Raw genomic sequence first — 19,739 nt, forward strand, 5'->3', positions numbered from 1 at the left:
GGTAACTCTCGGAAATTAAATAAAAATTCCGACTTGGTGGACCACCATTTTTGTACGGCACTGAGCGGTTTCTTATTATTTTTAATGGATCTATCGATGGTTAAGAATGCCGTACAAAAATATATGACCAAAATTTACCGAGTCTACCTGTACTTTTGAATTCTCATCTGCACTCAGTTGGACAGCTTACAAGTGACGGCATAGTGATGAATCTTATTATTTTATGCTCTTCTATCGTTCTAGATATGTCCCCTGGTGGTTCATTTGACCCATATTTTTTCCTATGCCGGCTTGTAGTCTATAGGAACAATTAATTATTGCTTTATTAATTCTATAACAAACGGATTTTAAAATACGGCTATAGATTTCGCGTCATTTAGTATATTATGTACTCAAATATTGTCAAATAGTAGTCAATACTCAATACGATTGTAGGAACGGAGTTATTGCTGTATGATCGTAAAATTAACACGTGGAATTCGTAAATATTCCAAGGCACGAAATACCCCCTTACAACCGATATTTACACATTTATACACATCTTCACTTACATCTGTATATACAAACACGTTTAAAACTTCATACACCGTCTTTTTTCACTTCAACCGTTCCTTTTGTTTTAATATCTTCGTCCCTTAGTTTACAAACTTTCGCGGAGTCATCTTGATGTTGGTCCTTCAATTGTTCGCTCGAATCCTCACAGGTTTTTTGACTGTCCTCGTTGGAGACATTGAGTTCAAATTGCGTTATTAATTGGCTCAGAACGCGTTTCAAGTCAAGCGACTCCTTGTCCATTGACACCGGACTCTCTAGTAAGTCGCAGTTCCCGTTATCACAGCTGTTCTCGTATTCTCGCTTCATGGACTTGAGTTCTCCGACCACTAGAATCAATCCTGGATTTTCTTTGAGCGCCGCTTTGAGGAAAGCTCCTTCTTTGGAGAAAAGGAATACCGCTGGGATTTGTATATCATCTTTTCCATCTCCGGACATAGCGAAGAGAGCTGTGCTTTCGTGAGTCGACTCTTTAACATTGTCCAGGACTATGGCCAAATGTGCTCCAGCATCTTGAAGGTGTCGGACCTTTTGTGCGAAGGTGCACTGTCCCCTTTTGGCAATGGCAAACTTTCCAGAAATTTCGTCTTTATTCTTGATGGCAGAACATGCATCTGACGGATACGCGAAGTTAACTGTGCCCACGTATCTTTCGTTGCCGGTTATTTCTTTCCCGAAATGGCCAGGGCCAGCTGGGAAGATTTTGTCGTTGATTTTGACTCCTGCCGCAACTACGCCATTTTCCGTGTCACTGAGTGCGTTCCATTTAGACATTTCGCGCATAAATGTGAGCCCCTCCGCTGCGTCTTTTTGGGATTTAGCCTGGAATCGAGGTATTTATAAAATTAATTAGTGTTTTCTTTTCAACTTTTAATCGTTGGTAAGAATCATATTTATTCTTTAATTTTACCGTTAAATGGCCAGAACTGTACAAAACTTAAATAGGTTCACCCCTAAGAGTATATATTACAAAGCTGTAGAGCGCGGGTGTCATATCTTTCGCTTGTGCCAAATGGTAAGCAAAATCCAATTGTCATAAGGACTTTGATAGTGAGTCCATGCTTGATACAGGGAAATATTTGGAATTATGTAAAATTTGTACCGTATGGATTGTTCTAATACTTAATAAATATTATCTATACTAATATTATAAAGCTGAAGAGTTTGATTGTTTGAACGCACTAATCCCAAAAAAATTTCAAATCGGACCCATTTCTTGGTCCATGAAATGCGACCATTTCACGAAATGACCGATCATATCATGAAATGAGCAAATCTACGATATGGCCACGATATACATATATACAAATGACAACCTCCTGTATTCATAATTATATTTGGACTAGCTTACCGCCTGCGGCTTCGCCCGCTTTGTCTAAAACCCAATAAATTATATACTAAAACCTTCCTCTTGAATAAAAAACCGCATCAAAATCCGTTGGGTAGTTTTAAAGATTTAAGCATACAAAGGGACATAGGGACAGAGAAAGCGACTTTGTTTTATACTATGTAGTGATTTAAAACAAAAACACGTCACCGTAATAGCCGTATAGAGTAGTTGCACCCTCCCATCGGGCAGCGTGAGCACTGATATCCCCATATCAGCCAATGCGTGTATCTGCCTCGGGTCATTGAGTGGCCGGAGTCTGGCCGGCGGTCTGGCGGCCGTACTGCCAAGCATTTGTCGCATTGGACGACGGACTTTCTCAGCCACTAGGGATGCTGTGTTCGGACACGTTCTGCAATATTCAAATTCAAATTATATTTATTTATCCACACCCTCACACACGTACACTCCCTCACTCACACACACACACCTTCAATACGTATATCCTTTCTTTTAAATTCTTTTAGATATTCAGTTCAATTTCTCTTATTTTTTTTTGTAAAGAGTTAATTTTTTTTAATTTCATCAAATCTTGGCTAAAGTGATACTTGCATAGTATAGAATTGTTATAATATTCAGGTATATAACTTGTATCAACGGATGGATAAATGTCTCCTGTAACACAGGACATTTCCTAGCATAGGAGACATTGTTCAAATTTTGCAATTAATTGTACCTTCAGCTACGGTTTATATTTTACTTATATGTAAGTTATCCCATAATTGCATGTACATGTATATTTTTTTGTTGTCAAATAAAAAATTTATTGGGGGGGCAAGTATCTCGCCTCGCGGCGGTGTGAAAAAAAACTCCGGCTGAGTGGCCAGACGGCCGGAGTCTAGGGCGACTGAGTGAGGAACCTTCGGACTATCCGAGCGTTATCCAGAAGGACTGCCCACTGTATCCCCACACAAATTTATTTATTATTATTATTTGCAAGAATGTAGTTACAAATTATAGATGTTTTAATTACAATATGTGGCTAATACATTCTACCCATTGATTGGGTGTGCAAATATTGAAAAGAAAGTTGATTAGTCTAATTATTTAAATGTACACACAATTCAATTTTCACAATTACGCGAACGCACTACGATTAACACGATTATATCACACACAATTCAGTTTACACTACTTCAAAGTCATAAATTCTTCAATGTCATAAAATTGTTTTACCATTAACCAGTTCGTCAGTTTATTTTTGAAAAGATTTACTGGTAGTTCCTTGAAATTGTCCGGTATTTTATTATATATTTTAATAGCCATAAATATTACACTGTTTTTAGCTTTGTTGATTCTACACATTCTATTTTATGGATATATGTTACAAAATAGCTGGAGATTAGTAACTCAGGCCCCGGAACCACAGACACAATAGAAAATCTATTGTGTCTGGGACCGATCGGGCCGCTTGGGGCTCAATGGGTTAAGTGTACATGGTTTAAAAAGTTTGTGTATTAAGTGTTTTTAGACAGGTGATGCAAAGTGACGTTGTATGTCGTTGAATGGTTGTAGTCGAGATGTGCTAATGTAGTATTAGGAATAAAATACATTTCGAAAGGTGAGGACAAAACGCATGCAGAAATGTGATAAGAAATAGTAGACTTATAGTAAACTATTGTGTGTAAGTTTAGACATTTAAACGAAAGTATGTTGTCACTTTATATTGAACTAGCGGTCCGCCCCGGCTCCGCCCGTGGTACATATTTCGCAATAAAAGGTAGCCTATGTTCTTTCCCAGGGTCTAAAGATTATCTGTGCCAAATTTCATCAAAATCGGTCCAGTAGTTTATGCGTGAAAACCATACATACATACATACAAACCTTTCCTCTTAATAATACTAGTATAGATTAAATCATCATACTTATAGAGATGATAACTGTAACGGTATAGTAAAGAAACAACTACTTACTTCCGATATTTATCGTCATCTTCATCATCGATCTTTATATTCAAGTAGGTCGAATTCTTTCCGTCTGTCGCCAAAGACAACGGTAGGAAATGAGCTTCCGTTGTCAGCACATAGTCTTCCAATTTAATAGGCAAGTCTTTGTCTTCGCCAAACAACATATACAGGTATTTGAACGTCTCAGCAAGGACAAAGGAATCCATTCTGTCCTCATGTATCCTTGTTCTGACGTCATTCACGGCTGCATAGCCACAAGGCACTCTGGTGTATTGCTGTAACGCTTTCAGTACAGTTTTGCCGACTTGTAGGTAGTGATCGTCTTCCGTCGCGCGGTGCAGGAAGTATGTGGACTCCAGGAATTCTGGACGGAGTGGGTGTTGGCCCCAGTGCACCTGAAAAATTAATTTTATAATTACACTAGAGGTCCGCCCCGGCATCGCCCGTGGTACATATTTCGCAATAAAAGGTAGCCTATTATGTCCTTTCTCGGGTATCAAAATATCTCCATACCAAATTTCATGCAAATTGGTTCAATAGTTTAGGCGTGATTGAGTAACAGACAGACAGACAGAGTTACTTTCGCATTTATAATATTATAGTACGGATTATTTATTGGCATTGCCAAAAATAATAAAACATTTTAAATGGCTATAGTATTTGACAGCGATTGCTCAATAGCTCTGGCGGAATCAAGAATGGCCGTGAGGTTAGGCGTCGCCTCGGCAAGGCCGGTTCAAATTCGGTTTTGTAGCGAAAATTTCATTTATTAGTGTTTATATATTAGTTATTTTTTTTCCATTTACCCCACGTAGTATAAATATTGACCGCCTCCATGGTACAGTCAATAGTGGTTACCGCGTGAGCGTAGAATCAAGGGGTCCTCGGTTCGAATCCCATAATGTCCAAGGGAATTACATGGCCTTATCCCAGCTCCCCCTTTTTTCCAAAGAACGTCCAGGCGCACGGCGGGATACCACCCTTATCTGGTAGAAATGCCGACTGCACGCACAGCACGCTTTGCGTCCTCCTTCTTGATGCGAGCTGCCAAAGAGTGGAATTCTCTGCCGGCGTCCGTCTTTACAGAGAAGTACAACATGGGAATTTTCAAGAGACGAATTAACAGGCACTTTCTAGGCAGGCGTGACTTACCTTAGATCTCGTCACCACTTTCCATCAGGTGGGACTGGGGTCAAATGTCCACCTATCTACGTATAAAAAAAAAGACGGGTTGCACTCCGGGAGTGCCGGCAGAAGTGAAAACTTGATTATTAACGTTGAGCATGTTTGATATTTTGGAATGGTATCCGTCTTACGCTTTTTCGATCAAGTCACGTGTCCTGACGCGAGTTTAAGATTTTATACCCATTACAGAAAAAGTGCTCAACGCCGCTAAAGAAGTTTTCACTTCAAAAAACGGGACTTGACTTTCAGTATAGATGTGTTTTATTGGAGAACTCACCTGAAAGTCACTAGTGAACGCCTCCGGTATGAAGGTGTGCCGCTGCATCACCTGGTAGAGCATCTCGTGCGTCTCGACCGCGGGCCGCACGTCGCCGAGCAGCACCTGCAGCCCGGGCCAGAACGCCAGTAGGGCGTCCATGAAGTTGCGGGACTGGAGGTGCGGCCTGAAATCCGTGTGTTAATACTAACTGACCCAACAAACGTGACCGTCAACTTTAAACAGCCTTTGCTTTCTTAATTATCTCTATGTCTGGCGCAAATTTATTAAGTTTTCTTTCATAAGATGCTTCTCCTGACTATTACAAACACAACAAAAAAATAATTATGGCAATCGGTCTACCCGTCCACGCGTGACCAAGGGAAATAAGCATTCATTTCATATATCTATAGAAATTAAGATTTTCGGTCACAAAATAATGTTTTACCCAAAAATTTTGTTCATATTCACCTATGCATATGCACGGCCAGCATAATGGGACCCCTGCTTATGTACTTCATGACCGCGTTATAGTGTCTATTGAACCTGGCCAGGTACTTCTCGTCTCCGAGCAAGATGTACGCTTTGAGACAGTACTCGTAGTACGAGTCTATGCCCGCGCCTACACCGGAGTCTTTGCGGACCCAGTCACCTGAGTGGATGTTTATCACTGTGCCCATTAGGTCGGAAGTTCTGAAAAAAAAAATATTATAAGTACTAGCGGTCCGCCCCGGCTTCGCCCGTGGCACTTACATGTTTAAACTATCCTATCTCTCAAGTTGGATCGAACTGCACATGGTGTGCGAATTTTATTATAATCGGTTAAGTGGTTTAGGAGTCCATTGAGGACAAACATTGTGACACGAGATTTATATATATTAATATTATACGTATATATTAAGTGCGTATAAAAAAATACATGTTTTTTTAAATATAATCTATTTCTCACCTATGCCGAATCTTCCACAAGCCGTCCATAGCTTTGTGCGCTTTCTGCTCGAACACAGGGTTACCAGTTAATCGCGACAGGGCTGCCATCTCTAGTATCATGGTCCCAGCGCACGCGGTGCAAGTTTCCCGTGATTCTGACAACCCCCGGATACCGTGGCGGAGGTTCACCTTTAAAGGAGAGCAAATAAATCACTATCACTATACATAGTATAAAACAAAGTCGCTTTCTCTGTCCCTATGTCCCTTTGCATGCTTAAATCTTTAAAACTACGCAACGGATTTTGATGCGGTTTTTTTTAATAGATAGAGTGATTCAAGAGGAAGGTTTTAGTATATAATTTATTAGGTTTTAGACAAAGCGGGCGAAGCCGCGGGCGGTAAGCTAGTTGAATACATATAATTAAATCACAAATTAAAAAAAAAATATTTGTGTAAAAAATAAAACTTATGAATGAATATTTGAAGACTAGCCGCTTGCTCAGCTTCATTCAGGATAAAAAGCACATATTACTCGGTTAAGATAAGCTTTCTGGGCGAGTAGTTTTTGAGTTAAATCGTAACAAGCAAACAAACATAAATTCTTTTTTATGGCTATGCTGACAAACGAGCTTGCGCGTCGCCTGTCAGAAAGCGATGATTGTGCGTTGCCGGCCTTTGAGGGAGGAGTACGCTTTCTAAAAACAAGACAATTCTATATGACACTATGATCATTATTATGCAGTTTCATCAAGGTTACTAAAATAAAAGGATAATTAATTAATTCCTACACTTTATAGCTTTGTGATCTTGACAGTGTGCATATTCCTTTTACTATAGATACATCGTATTACATACACCTTGACGAAGCTGCATAATAATGACAATTGTGGCTTAAATCATTGTTTTCTTGTTTTAAGAGAACCAGTTTTGTAAATGTTTGTAATAAACATACCCTTTTAACGGCTTTGTTGATTAAAATGTGCTTTATGTTATATATCTATACTAATATAATAAAGCCGAATAGTTTGTTTGCTTGTTTGAACGCGCTAATCTCGGGAACTACTGGTCCGATTTGAAAAATTTTTTCGGTGTTAGATAGCCCAATTATCGAGGTTATAGGCTATATATGATCACGCTACGACCAACAGGAGTGGAGCCACGGGAGTGAAACCGCGCGGAGCAGTTAGTATGTTATAAAACTGTAAAGTATATAATATTGTTTGTATTACATTGAATAACCATATATTAAATACTAATAGTTTGAGCATGAACATTGAACACATCCACTTTCAATAAGCATCCACTGAAAATCAGTGATATTACACTGAGTGGTAGGCCTAATTATGGCATGTATTATAATTTATTTTAGATAGATAGATAGATAGATAACACGTTTATTCATAGAACACAAGAAAATATACATAATACAAACACAAAACATAAAATCAATTAAAAGACACAAAAAACACAGTATAAAAAAGAAACGGATACATTTAATGTGCACAGTGTTCTACGAACAGGCCTTGGCTCAGCATATATGTCAGGGTTGAAAAAAATTTTAGAAGTATTTAACCTATAATGTCTCTTATTTTATATGTATGTGCCCATAATAAATGTATTTTCTGTTTTTCTTATTTAACCCATTGAGCCCCGAATGGCCAGATCCGGCCGCGACACAATAGAGTTTCTATTGTGTCTGTGATTCCGGGGCCTGATGGATTAAAACTAAAATTAAACTAAACCCTTACCCTGCCATGTGGAATGCCTGTAGACGTATTGAAAGCGGGCAGTAACCTTCTGCCCAGGTCTTCAGCTTTCTGTAGAAGCTCCCCGTTATACCAATGCAGGGCTGGCACTTCGTTCTTGAGGGCTGTCGCCAAAACGTGTGCTGATAGAAGCCCTCTGAAATAAAGTTTACATTGTTAACTATTTGAGTTTAGGATGATTACATCTGAAATACCAAGTTAGTATATATTATTGACTATTTAGGATAATATAATGATGTGAAATATTTATTTAGACATTGAACAGCAGAATTTCACTTCAATATAGCGACCCGCCAAGTGCGGTTGCAATTCTGATAACAATAGTTAAATTACTTAAACTACTCCATCTATAAAAAACCGCATCGAGAATATTTGCGCAATTTTAAAGATCTTAGCCTATGCAGGGAAGAGACAGCAGGATGCTCTGGCTTAAACCAGTGATAACTGAACATAAGAAAACTATAGGTTATTTCGGTGATACTAGATTATCACCGGCAAAGAAAAACAAGACCACATTATTTTCATTGAAATATTGCACGACTCATGATGCGAAGCATCAGAGAGTGCTTTACGATCGAAAAATTTTTTTCGCCTCATTTTTGCAGCTATTCTTATTATTATAGCCTTGTTAGTTCACGGAATCAAGATATTTTGCATACTATTGTCGAGATAATTTAATGGAGATTAATCCCATACTTTTTAAAAATTGATTTTCTTCAATAGAATTGGAAAAAAACACCGAAATAGGTCAAAAAATTTTCCTGTCCGTCATGTGTGAAACCTGAAAACACTATAACTTGTGAAAAAATCCATCATTTGAGTTAAATTTTTTTTTAAATATTCTAATCGACGATTGTAGGTCACTGAATGCGAATGATTAATTAATTCAGTGTCGTTTAATTGCAATTAATAAAAAACGAAAACTACAATAAGTTTTTTTTTTTTTATATATATTTCATAATTAAATGAGCATTATGAGTCGTGCACTTTTGGATTTTCCAAACTTTTATATTTTGTTGTTCTGAACATGTTAAGCTCTTTAAAAGTTAATATATTGTGGATCATATCATGTGGAGATATTGGTAAAATATGATTAAAAATGTAAACAAACAAACTCTTAGGATTTTTAATATTATCCACGTACGTTATAATATTATATACAGTGCGACACAAAAGAGATGAAAATAAATGAGGGCGCCACCGTCGCTCATATAGCAACACTGATACTGCGACGCAAGCGATCTTGATACTATAGAATAAAAATCCAAAAATCTATATAATATAATCTAAAATAAATACCGCGATTTAAACCGTTATAATTGTTTCATTGTAGCAATAGTGTAATTTAAGACAAAAATACACTAGTATTTTAATTGACCTACCTAGGTCAAATTTTACTTAAATGTATTTGGAATTAGTTATTTTATAAAAATCGGTCAAGTGTTTAGAATGCAGAGGCGCACATAGAATCAAACATACAAACAAACAAGCATACATGCAGCTCAAACACATTACCCTCTTTCTGGGTCCGTCGGGTAGAAAAAAACAAGGCGATTTGAAAACCACATATTTTTATTTTTTTTGTAGATAAATTTTGTACATTAATATAATTCATCAAAATCTAAATATTCTACTCCTTCAAAGGACTGATCATCACTCTGTTTCGAAGTACTGGCAAGAGGGTACGGGGCATCTTCAGTATCTGTAAATATGATACAGTAAATATGATTTTTTTTCTTATGGTTTGATTGATTAATAGATAGATAGCTGTATGAAAACAGTTATCACTATACTGTGTAGTAAAATCTAAACTAGGTACTTTATTTGAGGCTGGTTGGATTGGATATAACTTCTTGACTCAAATTGTGCTGGTCGCACTATAAAAACTAGTTTTTGTTTACATACAAATAACCTCAAATTAAATTGCGAAAACGTAATAATCGCCATACATACATACATTAAACACTCGTTACTAATGGAATATTCTATTTTGCGTAGTACTGAGCAAAAATAAATGGAATCTCACCGGTATATTCTGCTGTACGTTTGTAAACGTTTTCCAAATCAGTCAATAAATTTCCAGCTTGAAATTCGGACAAACACCGAATAAAAACTTTATACACCACATCACGGACACCGCTACGTTTAACCTTTTTCATGATGTCTCCTTTTTTATTTAAATTTCTTGTTCTAAATAACAATTTTATCTCAATAATTCTCCACTTCACGAAAAAAACAACAAATTTTTATTCAACTTGACAGCTACATTGCCAATTCAGGGTTGCCAGGTAATGAAAAACGAATTAGTTCCAAAATAATTAATTTCATCTCTTTTATGTCGTACTATACAAGCCACGCGAGCGTGATGAAAATATTTTCAGATTTTTCAATTTTGCTACACATGTTATAAAATCACCTATGCTCCAGCCGGTAAAGGAAAACATCGTTTGTAAACCGACATGTCGAAGAATCAAATGTTCGACGACATGTGTCATCCGCCAACCCGCACTTGGCCAGCGTGGTGGATTATGGTCTGTACTCTCAAAAGAGGTACGTGTCACAGGAGTAGGAACATATATGGGTTGATGATGATGATAGATATGTATCTATTATATATTTAGACTAGCTGCTCCGCGCGGTTTCACCCCCGTGACTCCACTCCTGTTGGTCGTAGCGTGATGATATATACCTTCCTCGATAAATGGGCTATCTAACACCGAAAGAATTTTTCAAATCGGACCAGTAGTTCCCGAGATTAGCGCGTTCAAACAAACAAAGTCTTCAGCTTTATAATATTAGTATAGATAGATAGACAGATCGATAGATACATACCCAACCATCCGTATGTTCGTCTCAAAAACCGACACAATGATGTCATGATCGAACGTGACGTCACGGATCACCAGTTTAATGGCTCGGCTGAACTCGGAGAAGTCTCCCATCACGGCTAATGTATCCAGGCTGTCCACCAGGGTTAGTGAGAAGCTGAAAGGAATTTTGTTACCAATTTATTAATAACAGATCGATTCATAAGTTTATATGGTGTATTTTACTTATCTACTATTTATGTACTAAAATAAAAATAGGTCAATATAATAACTTCATATTGTGTATTGTAACTTGATTGATGGCACATACTACAACTCAATTAATTATCTTAAAACTTATACAAATATAAACTACTAGCGGTCCACCCCGGCTTCGCTCGTGGTACATATTTCGCAATAAAAGGTAGCCTTTCTCGGGTATCAAAATATCTCCATACCAAATTTCATGCAAATTGGTTCAATAGTTTATGCGTGAAAACCATACATATACATACATACATACAAACCTTTCCTCTTTATAATATTAGTATAGAATTAGTATAGATTTCCCGCGTTTCAGTCGCGGATAAGACACAAATATAATCTTTGAAAAAAGTAAAAGCTTTTGACACTGGGTCTTCAACTATTTTGAATATTTTCAATCCCAAATCGTTGGTGGATTTGAGACGTATAAGCTCAAGACTGTGTATTTGCCAGTCTGTGAAACAGGTACACAGAATTAGCTGTTCCCCATGGTTTTAGTCAGTCTAACTATGGTTGTCTATCTCGATAAAAGGCCTATGTAACAGTGAAATAATTTTTCAAATCGGACTACTGGATCCTGAGACTACCGAGACAACAAACTCTTCCGATTCTAACATAACTATAGATTCATAGCCATAGGACATCAAAATGTAAAACCCTAAAATGCTATTTGGCCTATTATTTCTATATTCCGGTCCGCGCCTTCCTTCGCATGTATTGCATCGCTCGATAACAGCTGCATGTTTCAAACACAGCGCTGATGGCCACTGTACTTACTGATTTCTTAATGAGTTATCAATAAGTTAAATGGATATATTCCATGACCAACATGAGTCGGAATTCGTATTCATTGCATATGAGAAAAAAGAGCTACACAGGATAAATATCCTGTCTATTTGTTTAAATGAGCAAACTAAAATACTATTTCACAATATACTTGTAAAAACATTCTCTGATGAACATAGTAATTCAAATGGCATTATTCACGATTGTTATGAATAAAAAGAAATCGTTTTCATTTCCAAAAAATGTTGTAAACAAAAATTGTTATTAAAAACAGTAATAAAATTTCGCTATAGCATAAAATTTATCGCAAAAGCAATTAAATGTTCCTTGAATTTAGCTATTATTTCTTGCTAGATGTATGTGCGCTGCTTTGCTTGGGTTAACTTATTTTTTAATAATACTAGTGTACTTGTTGCTAACCAAATATAATGTAGGTAGTTAACAAATTTACTATAATTCAGTTTGGTAGTTTTTGATATTGTGTGAAGTCCCGTCCCTCCTAGGGGGTAAGGGGCAGATTCATTATTCATACATCTGTTTCACTGATCGATTTTCTTTAGGGACAAGTAGGTGATCAGCCATCTGAATCTATGCTTCTGTGTCCTGCCAGAACGAGACATTTTTTTTCTTCGTCTTCACCGGGAATCGAACCCAGGACCTTTCGGTTCTACGCTCACACGTCAACTACTGCACCAAGGAGGCGGTCAAAGCTTTTGATATTGCCCGATAAACAACATTTTTTTTACTACCTATTATACATAATCTAATACTAGCTTTTCACCAATTTATTGTGAAAAAAAAGGAAAATCAAAGAAACAAACATTGAAAGTAATTCAAATTATTAACACCCATAAAGATAATGCACAAAATATTTATACATAACCTTATCTAAGCTATGCAAATACATTTCCAATTTAAAGTATTCGTAATAAATTCGCAATAGCACACTTTTTTTTCATAAATATAAAGCATTTAAAATATTTCGCCAAGGCCTTCATAATTATATTCCCAAAAAAAATCGTTTCAGTAATTCAGAAAACATTCACTTATCATGTAATTGTGTATGTAACTAGCTTTGTCGCTCGCGTAGTCAAAAACGAAACCGAATACGTTCACGTACCCATGGGATTTCCGGGTAACCTATCCGATGTCCTTTTTTAAACTATATCTTTTTCCTTAATTTTATCCAAATCGGTTCAGTATTATGCATGCAGACAGGCCACCAGACAGTCTTTCTCATTTATAATACTTGAGCCATAATCTCCCCAGTTTATAATAAAGACCACATGCGTAGGTGGGTATCTAATATTACAAATTCGTAGAGAGCAATGCAACTCATTTAACGTATCGGAATACGATTCTACGATCATATCAAGACGTCCGATAACATTGTAATCGAAAATCGATCGTTCTCAAGTACAAAGCCATTATCTCAAATGACATTCACACAACTGTTATGCAAATTGTATACATAGATAGCGTTTAAACATACTTCTAGAACTATGTAGAACCGTCAGGACTATTACCAGCAATTTGCACTCGTTTCGCTGCGGTGTTACTGATGGAAAAATTGTCATGTCAATCAAACATACAGTTTATCGTTTATATAACCCTCCGACACTATCTAACGAGTAAGTATATAACAAGTATAGCTTAATGCCCGCGCAATTTCACCCGCATACGTACCCGTATGATCAAGTATCACCTATCTAGGTTGAATGATGCATAATGTAAAGTTTCATCAAAATCCGTCAAGTATTTTTTTCGTTAATGAGTAAACAAACATAGTTTAATAAACAAACTTAGTCTTCCACAAACTTTCGCATTTAAGGATTTGGAGGAAAATTTGACTTTGTTCTAGAACGTTCGAGAATCGAACGTATTGAAATCGCACAGCCAATAAAAACGTCGAACGTGGCGGGAAACTTCTTTCCTCGCGACCTTGATAGCACACGGCGCTAATATTGTGGCGCTATCGCAGTTTTCACTTGTCCAATCAACATTTGCGCGGGCAATTATCGAAAACATAATATTGAAAACAGAATTAGACACAATTAGGACCCGCCTCGTGATCGAATTTTTTCTATTCTTAATAAATAGACACAATTAGTAAAATTACTGTATCTGTACCGGCGCTACGAGAAGATAAACATTCGAAAATTTTAATTAAAAAAAACAATTTAAAATCATATAATAAATATATTATGTACAATCTAAGTGTACAATGTACATAATACAATTCTCCTAATAGGCAAGTTCATTCTTAATCCCATTAACAATTAGCTATAATTTATATCATTTTAAAACACAATAAATCCTTTAAACTACTGTACATACTATACATGTTATAATACTCAGCCCTGACTGAAGATAAGAACTAACAAGAACTAACTAGACCTAGGAAATCTATACTTATAATAAATCTGTAGAGAGGCCAATTCTGTACATGAAATATATTTAAAAAAAAACTATGAAGGGGTGATAAGGGATCGCTACTGATGCCAAAAATGCAATCAGTAAAATTTTTGTCTGTCTGTCTGTCTGTCTGTCTGTCTGTCTGTATATTCGTTATAGAAACAAAAACTACACGACGGATTTTAACCAAATTTGGCACAATTATTCTTCATACTCCTGGGCAGGTTATAGTAAAAGAATCATGTAAATCGGTGTAGAAACACCAAAGTTATACATGAAATACGCTATAAGTCATCGCGCGTGAATACAGAATCATGCAGCCATAAGGATTATTTTTGTGTATCAGTTGCCGCGTTCGACGCGCTTCGCGGCGGGAGCTAAAGGCGGCGGGTCTGCACCCGTTTCGCGTTGTCATGGCATCACGTGTGAACGGCTGAACCGATTTCGATAATTCTTTTCTATTATATTCCTTGAAGTACGAGGATGGTTTTTATGTAGAGAAAACGTAAATATGTAGGGTGATTGCGCTGGTTTTCGTCCAGTTATGGGAGTTGCCAACTTTGTGATGCGAAATAAATATTTTGGAGCACCCTTCCTTAAACATATAATATTTTTATTTAGTCCTTATATAGTCTTCTTTAAGATGATATTAAGTGAAAATAAATCATTTTGATGTATCTTTTTATTTAAATTATTTTCTGGACGTATCGGGCTGAAATTTGGCATGCAGGTAGATGTTAGAACGTAGGCATCCACTAAGAAAGGATTTCCCGAAATTCTTGCGGGAACGGGAAAAAACGGGGATGCACGTACAAAGTCGTGGGCGGAAGCTAGTTACTAATATAAAAATATTTTTTATCCATAAATACATATGAGCATATTCAAGCATCAAAACTCAAACATTTATCAATTCAATTAGTCTTCTACAAGCAGCACTTTTAAATCATCATAACATGTACCATTTACTACCTATTCTGGAGTTTCTACAGAGGAGAAATTCCACTATGCAATACACAAATGAATCCAACAAGTATGCAAGTTCTACAGAGTTCCAGCAGTTACCCCCATACAATACAAGAACCACTCAAGTTACGACATATACTCACTTGCCCAGCACATCGTCCATGTCCCCTCTACTGGGCGTGACTCCCCGCCAGCGCCCCTGGCAGCTGAGCGGCATCAGCTCGTCCGCCGGGTACGCGTTGTTCATGTACGCGTTATACGCATGGTAGAACATGCGACGGGACTCTTCCCTGGAAGGAATTAATAATAATAAGCTTTATTTATCCCACCTTACAATTAATCCTATCTATACATAATATAATAAATCTGTAGAAGGGTCAATTCTGTACATTGAAAATATTGAAAAAATAAATACCAGGGGGTGTTACTGGATCGATACCAAACCCAAATATGTGATTAAAAAAATTTTTGTCTGTCTGTCTGTCTGTCTGTCTGTCTGTATGTGAAGGCATCACGTGAAAACTAACGGTTCGATTTCGATGAAACTTGGTATAATTATTATACCTTATTATCCTGGGCGTAAAATAGGATATTTTTTATCCTGGAAAAATACGTAGAAAAAAATTAATCTTAATTTTTCAGTTTTATTAATTACAGACGTTGTTCTGTAGAACCGCGAACACACGTTGCGTATTATTATAGGCCTAGCCGTATTTGGGTCCAATAGATATTTATAAGATGTCATTGTCAGAGTTACTCAAAATGGAGAAATAAACCATCCATGCGAAGACCGACATCCGCGCGGACGGAGTCGCGGGCGGAAGCTAGTTAATATTATAAATGTGAAAGTTTGTATGGATGTATGGATGTTTGTTACTCTTTCACGCAAAAACTACTGAACCGATTACAATGAATTTTAGCACACATATAGAGGGTAACTTGGATTAACACATAGGATAGGTTTTATCCCGGAAATCCCACGGGAACGGGAACTATGCGGGTTTATCTTTGAAAATACGGGCGAAGCCGCGGGCGGAAAGCTAGTAAATACATATACATATGACATTTTAGTTTTTTATCTATTCCTTGTTATGTAGCCCCTTATGGGTAAAAGCCTCCTCCATCTTGTACCAAAGATCCCTGTCTTTTTTTTTTTTTTTTTTAATTATTTATTTATTTATTCATCTTTGACTTACAGTACAAACATACCAACACGCACAAAGATAAAAATTATTACAAAGTCTGACTTAAAAATAAGGTACAATTAGAGACAAACGATACAATATTAACATTAAATAGGTCCACTTCACATTTAGCACGTAAGAATTTATTTAACAAATTGAGTGCATGATGGGTGGGTGCACTCCAAGCGTCTCGCGTCCGGAGCAGGCTCTCCGCGAACAGCGGCCGCGAGCGCCACTGCACGGAACAGGTCTTGGGCCATACGCATCCATTTTTTGCCTGCTATGTTCTCTATGTCGTCCACCCACCTCTTCTGCCTACCCACTTTCCTTTTGCCGATTGGAAGGAATTAAGAAACATTATATTATAAAGGAAGGATTTTTGAGAAGGGCAGGCATAATCTTATACAGGTTAAGGTACTAACCTGTTTCAAAACTACACCCTGTATATGTTGTTAATAGACATATAATAATTAATTAATAAGAAAGTATGGAATGACATAATGTATCTACGAGTGGGAGAAATAATTTTTGAAACTGGATTAGTTTTGAGTTATCATTGCAAATCTACAAAACACCACTAAACAAATTTTTGCCTTGCCAATATTATCATCAAATTGAAACCTAGTTAGTCTTTCATGAATTGACTGATAAGACTCTTTACAATGATTATGATTATTAAGCTGTTTTCTTTTTTTTAACAACTACTTAACTTTAACAACTACCTATACATTGAACTTCCACAGAATCTCATTTACTCAATTGAAAAGAAATCCCCTAAATGGGCTATTATTTTCCTTGTTGTGATAATATTGAACTTTATTTTGCAGGTTAATTCATTGTGGCATTGAAATATCTTATAAAAACAAAATGTAAGATTCTTTTCAATTTCCAGTTTTATTTGAAACTTATGAAACTGAGACTTGTATCAAAAGATGAAGATATAATAATGCAACAAACCGCAATAAAAAAGGATTTTATGCTGTATTGGTAATGTGACATTAGTTGAACCAGTCAGGACAAAAAAGACTATAAAATATTAAGGTTATAAAGTTTCAGTATATTGACCTTATACTCAGAACCCTTTACTAGTAAACACATACCTGCTTTGTTTTTTGTGTTTACATAGGTACCAATTTGGAATATGAGTAAGTGTGTTGATTTGTGGTCGTGTTACAAGAATTTAATAGGATATTAAGTAGCATTTTTATGTTGCAATAATAGCGAGTTTCATTAGCGAGATATAATTCTTGACTTTTTAAATTATTTACCTCAGTCTGACCCTCTCAGCCTTTGTCATCCTCTGTGTAGTTTCCTCCTCTGTACTCACACATATTATTGCTAAAATAAAAACTAAGAGCACACGATAACATGTCATTATCACCATATCACAAAGTTATGGACTAGCATTTAAATAACACTGAACGGAACTTAGGATAAACGAGTAGTGGTTATCATAAACAATTTATAATGTATAACATAGCAAAATTAAAATACGGGCACTGATACAGTTAAACTAAGTCTACAAGATATTACTGTGTTGGGTTGATGACGAATGACGACGACGAGTGACGACGAGCGTCAAGCGACATTGCCCAATGCACAATCTGACAGCTGTCAAATACAGACAGATATAATGACCCAATTTTCAGCTGCGCTTCCTACCACAGACTTCCTACTTCTGATATTATGAACAGCTCTTATTCTTGTGGGTTTTACATATTATTTAGTTTTTAAAAATATGGTTAGCTACCTACAGTAAATAAAAATTTTATATTGTACTTTATAGTTACTTTTTGGTAACTGCATGGGTAAAATAATGTCATCATGTCTTAGCATCATGTAGATCCAAGTGTAGATCCATGTAGATCGCTTTGTTGAAATCGTAGACAGAGAAACCAATAGACACCGGCAATGCGTGTCGCAGAAAGAGATAAAAAGAATACGTCACAATATTTAGGGTTACCGTGTGAGGGAAAATTTACCCCACAATTTGTAAGATACAAATCTCTCAATATCATTATTCACATAACATAAGTGGATAATAATGAGATATCCACATTATGTAGGTACATACTTACATGTCTATACTAATATTATAAAGAGGAAAGGTTCGTAATTATGTATGTATGTATGGTTTTCACGCATAAACTACTGGACCGATTTCAAAAATTCTTTCAACATTAGAAAACTGCATCATCACTGAGCAACATAGGCTATATTGCATTTTCAAACAAATTAGAGATCCTTACCAAAAATGCAATAATGTATCCTTAATAAAAATTCTGTCATCGCGTGCGCTGCGGAATCTATTGAACAAAAAAATGTTCTACGGTATTATAGAATGGATCAATATCCACAAGAAAGTCCGCGATATTCCATTCAAAAGATATAACGAATTTTTAAAAGTGTCAATTTACAGAAAATAGTAGGTACTTATACTGTTTAATACAATGAGGAGGCGTAGTGCGGGACGGGGTGAAGGTGAGGAGGGAAGGGATATTCGCAGAAACTACTTTGATTCCGATTTGAAAAATTCTTTCAGTGTTAGATAGCCCATTGATCGAGGAAGGCTATAGTAGGCTATATTGTACCATAACACTTAGACCAACAGGAGTGGAGCCACGCGGGTGAAACCGCGGAGCGCAGCTAGTATATAATAAACATATTACTTTTAGATGGGTAATACATATTATGTATATACACATACCTATATATTATATAATATGTATATAATATATATCATTATCATAATTCCATATGAAAATGTGTATGTAATGATAATGTAGATGAAAACTCGATTGTTTATTATTTTTTATAAAATAAATAAAAAAAATAAATAAAATAATGTTTATTTTCGTAAGTATTAACAGATACACACGTTAATTATATTGACCGACCCGCGAAGGCGCAAAAAAAAACGAAACTTAACTACTTAATAATAATTTATTGTAATAAAAAAATTACATTTAAATTATCTCTAACTTAATTAACTACGTCCCTCCGGCTCAATGTTGGAACCAAGAGTGTCCAATGTCCATTGTCTTCGGCGGGTCAGCGTCGCGGTGGTGGTGATTGCCGTAATACTTTCTAACCTTCGGTTTTGGTTTCCAATCTGTTCGTCCTGTAGCTACAATCCAAATTTATCGTAAATTATCCGGTTCAGGAAAACTGGAACAAGCCATTGAATATTTCAGATATTTAATTAAATACACACTGCAGAATATATAATATTATTATTTCCCATAATAGTGGGTAACAATTTGTAGAAAAGTTGGCAACACAAAATTTTTCAGGTTAAAATTTATAATTGTTATTTTTGTGGTTTTTAAACAATGTA

At 36.2% G+C, this 19,739-nt stretch overlaps 1 protein-coding gene across 1 annotated transcript; it reads right to left on the bottom strand.

Annotated features, from left to right (window-relative positions):
* Positions 1–283: 283 nt before the first annotated feature.
* Edem2 (ER degradation enhancer, mannosidase alpha-like 2) lies at positions 284–17,976 on the bottom strand. The gene is made up of 10 exons (XM_090120120.1): positions 17,671–17,976; positions 15,362–15,508; positions 10,816–10,968; positions 7,966–8,119; positions 6,237–6,406; positions 5,759–5,980; positions 5,309–5,474; positions 3,853–4,241; positions 2,090–2,291; positions 284–1,374 (listed from the first exon to the last, which is right to left on the bottom strand). The coding sequence occupies exons 1-10, from the start codon at positions 17,784–17,786 to the stop codon at positions 580–582; spliced, it is 2,514 nt and encodes an 837-aa protein (XP_089976246.1). The 5' UTR covers positions 17,787–17,976; the 3' UTR covers positions 284–579.
* Between the last annotated feature and the right edge of the window lie 1,763 nt (positions 17,977–19,739).

Source organism: Colias eurytheme, chromosome 1 (assembly GCF_061535395.1).
Source record: "Colias eurytheme isolate Ceu_HAF_F1 chromosome 1, ilColEury1 Martin Lab GWU primary, whole genome shotgun sequence".
NCBI lineage: Eukaryota > Metazoa > Arthropoda > Insecta > Lepidoptera > Pieridae > Colias > Colias eurytheme.

What these genes read in the sequence shown, in the direction of transcription:
- Edem2 (XM_090120120.1), bottom strand. Translation starts at nt 17,786, where the DNA reads ATGGTGATAATGACATGTTATCGTGTGCTCTTAGTTTTTATTTTAGCA. An exon ending in GATGACGATAAATATCGGAA is followed by an intron (nt 2,292 to 3,852) that starts GTAAGTAGTTGT and finishes TGAATATTGCAG; the next exon opens with AACGTGTCCGAACACAGCAT. An exon ending in TACTCTATACGGCTATTACG is followed by an intron (nt 1,375 to 2,089) that starts GTGACGTGTTTT and finishes CCTCGATTCCAG; the next exon opens with GCTAAATCCCAAAAAGACGC.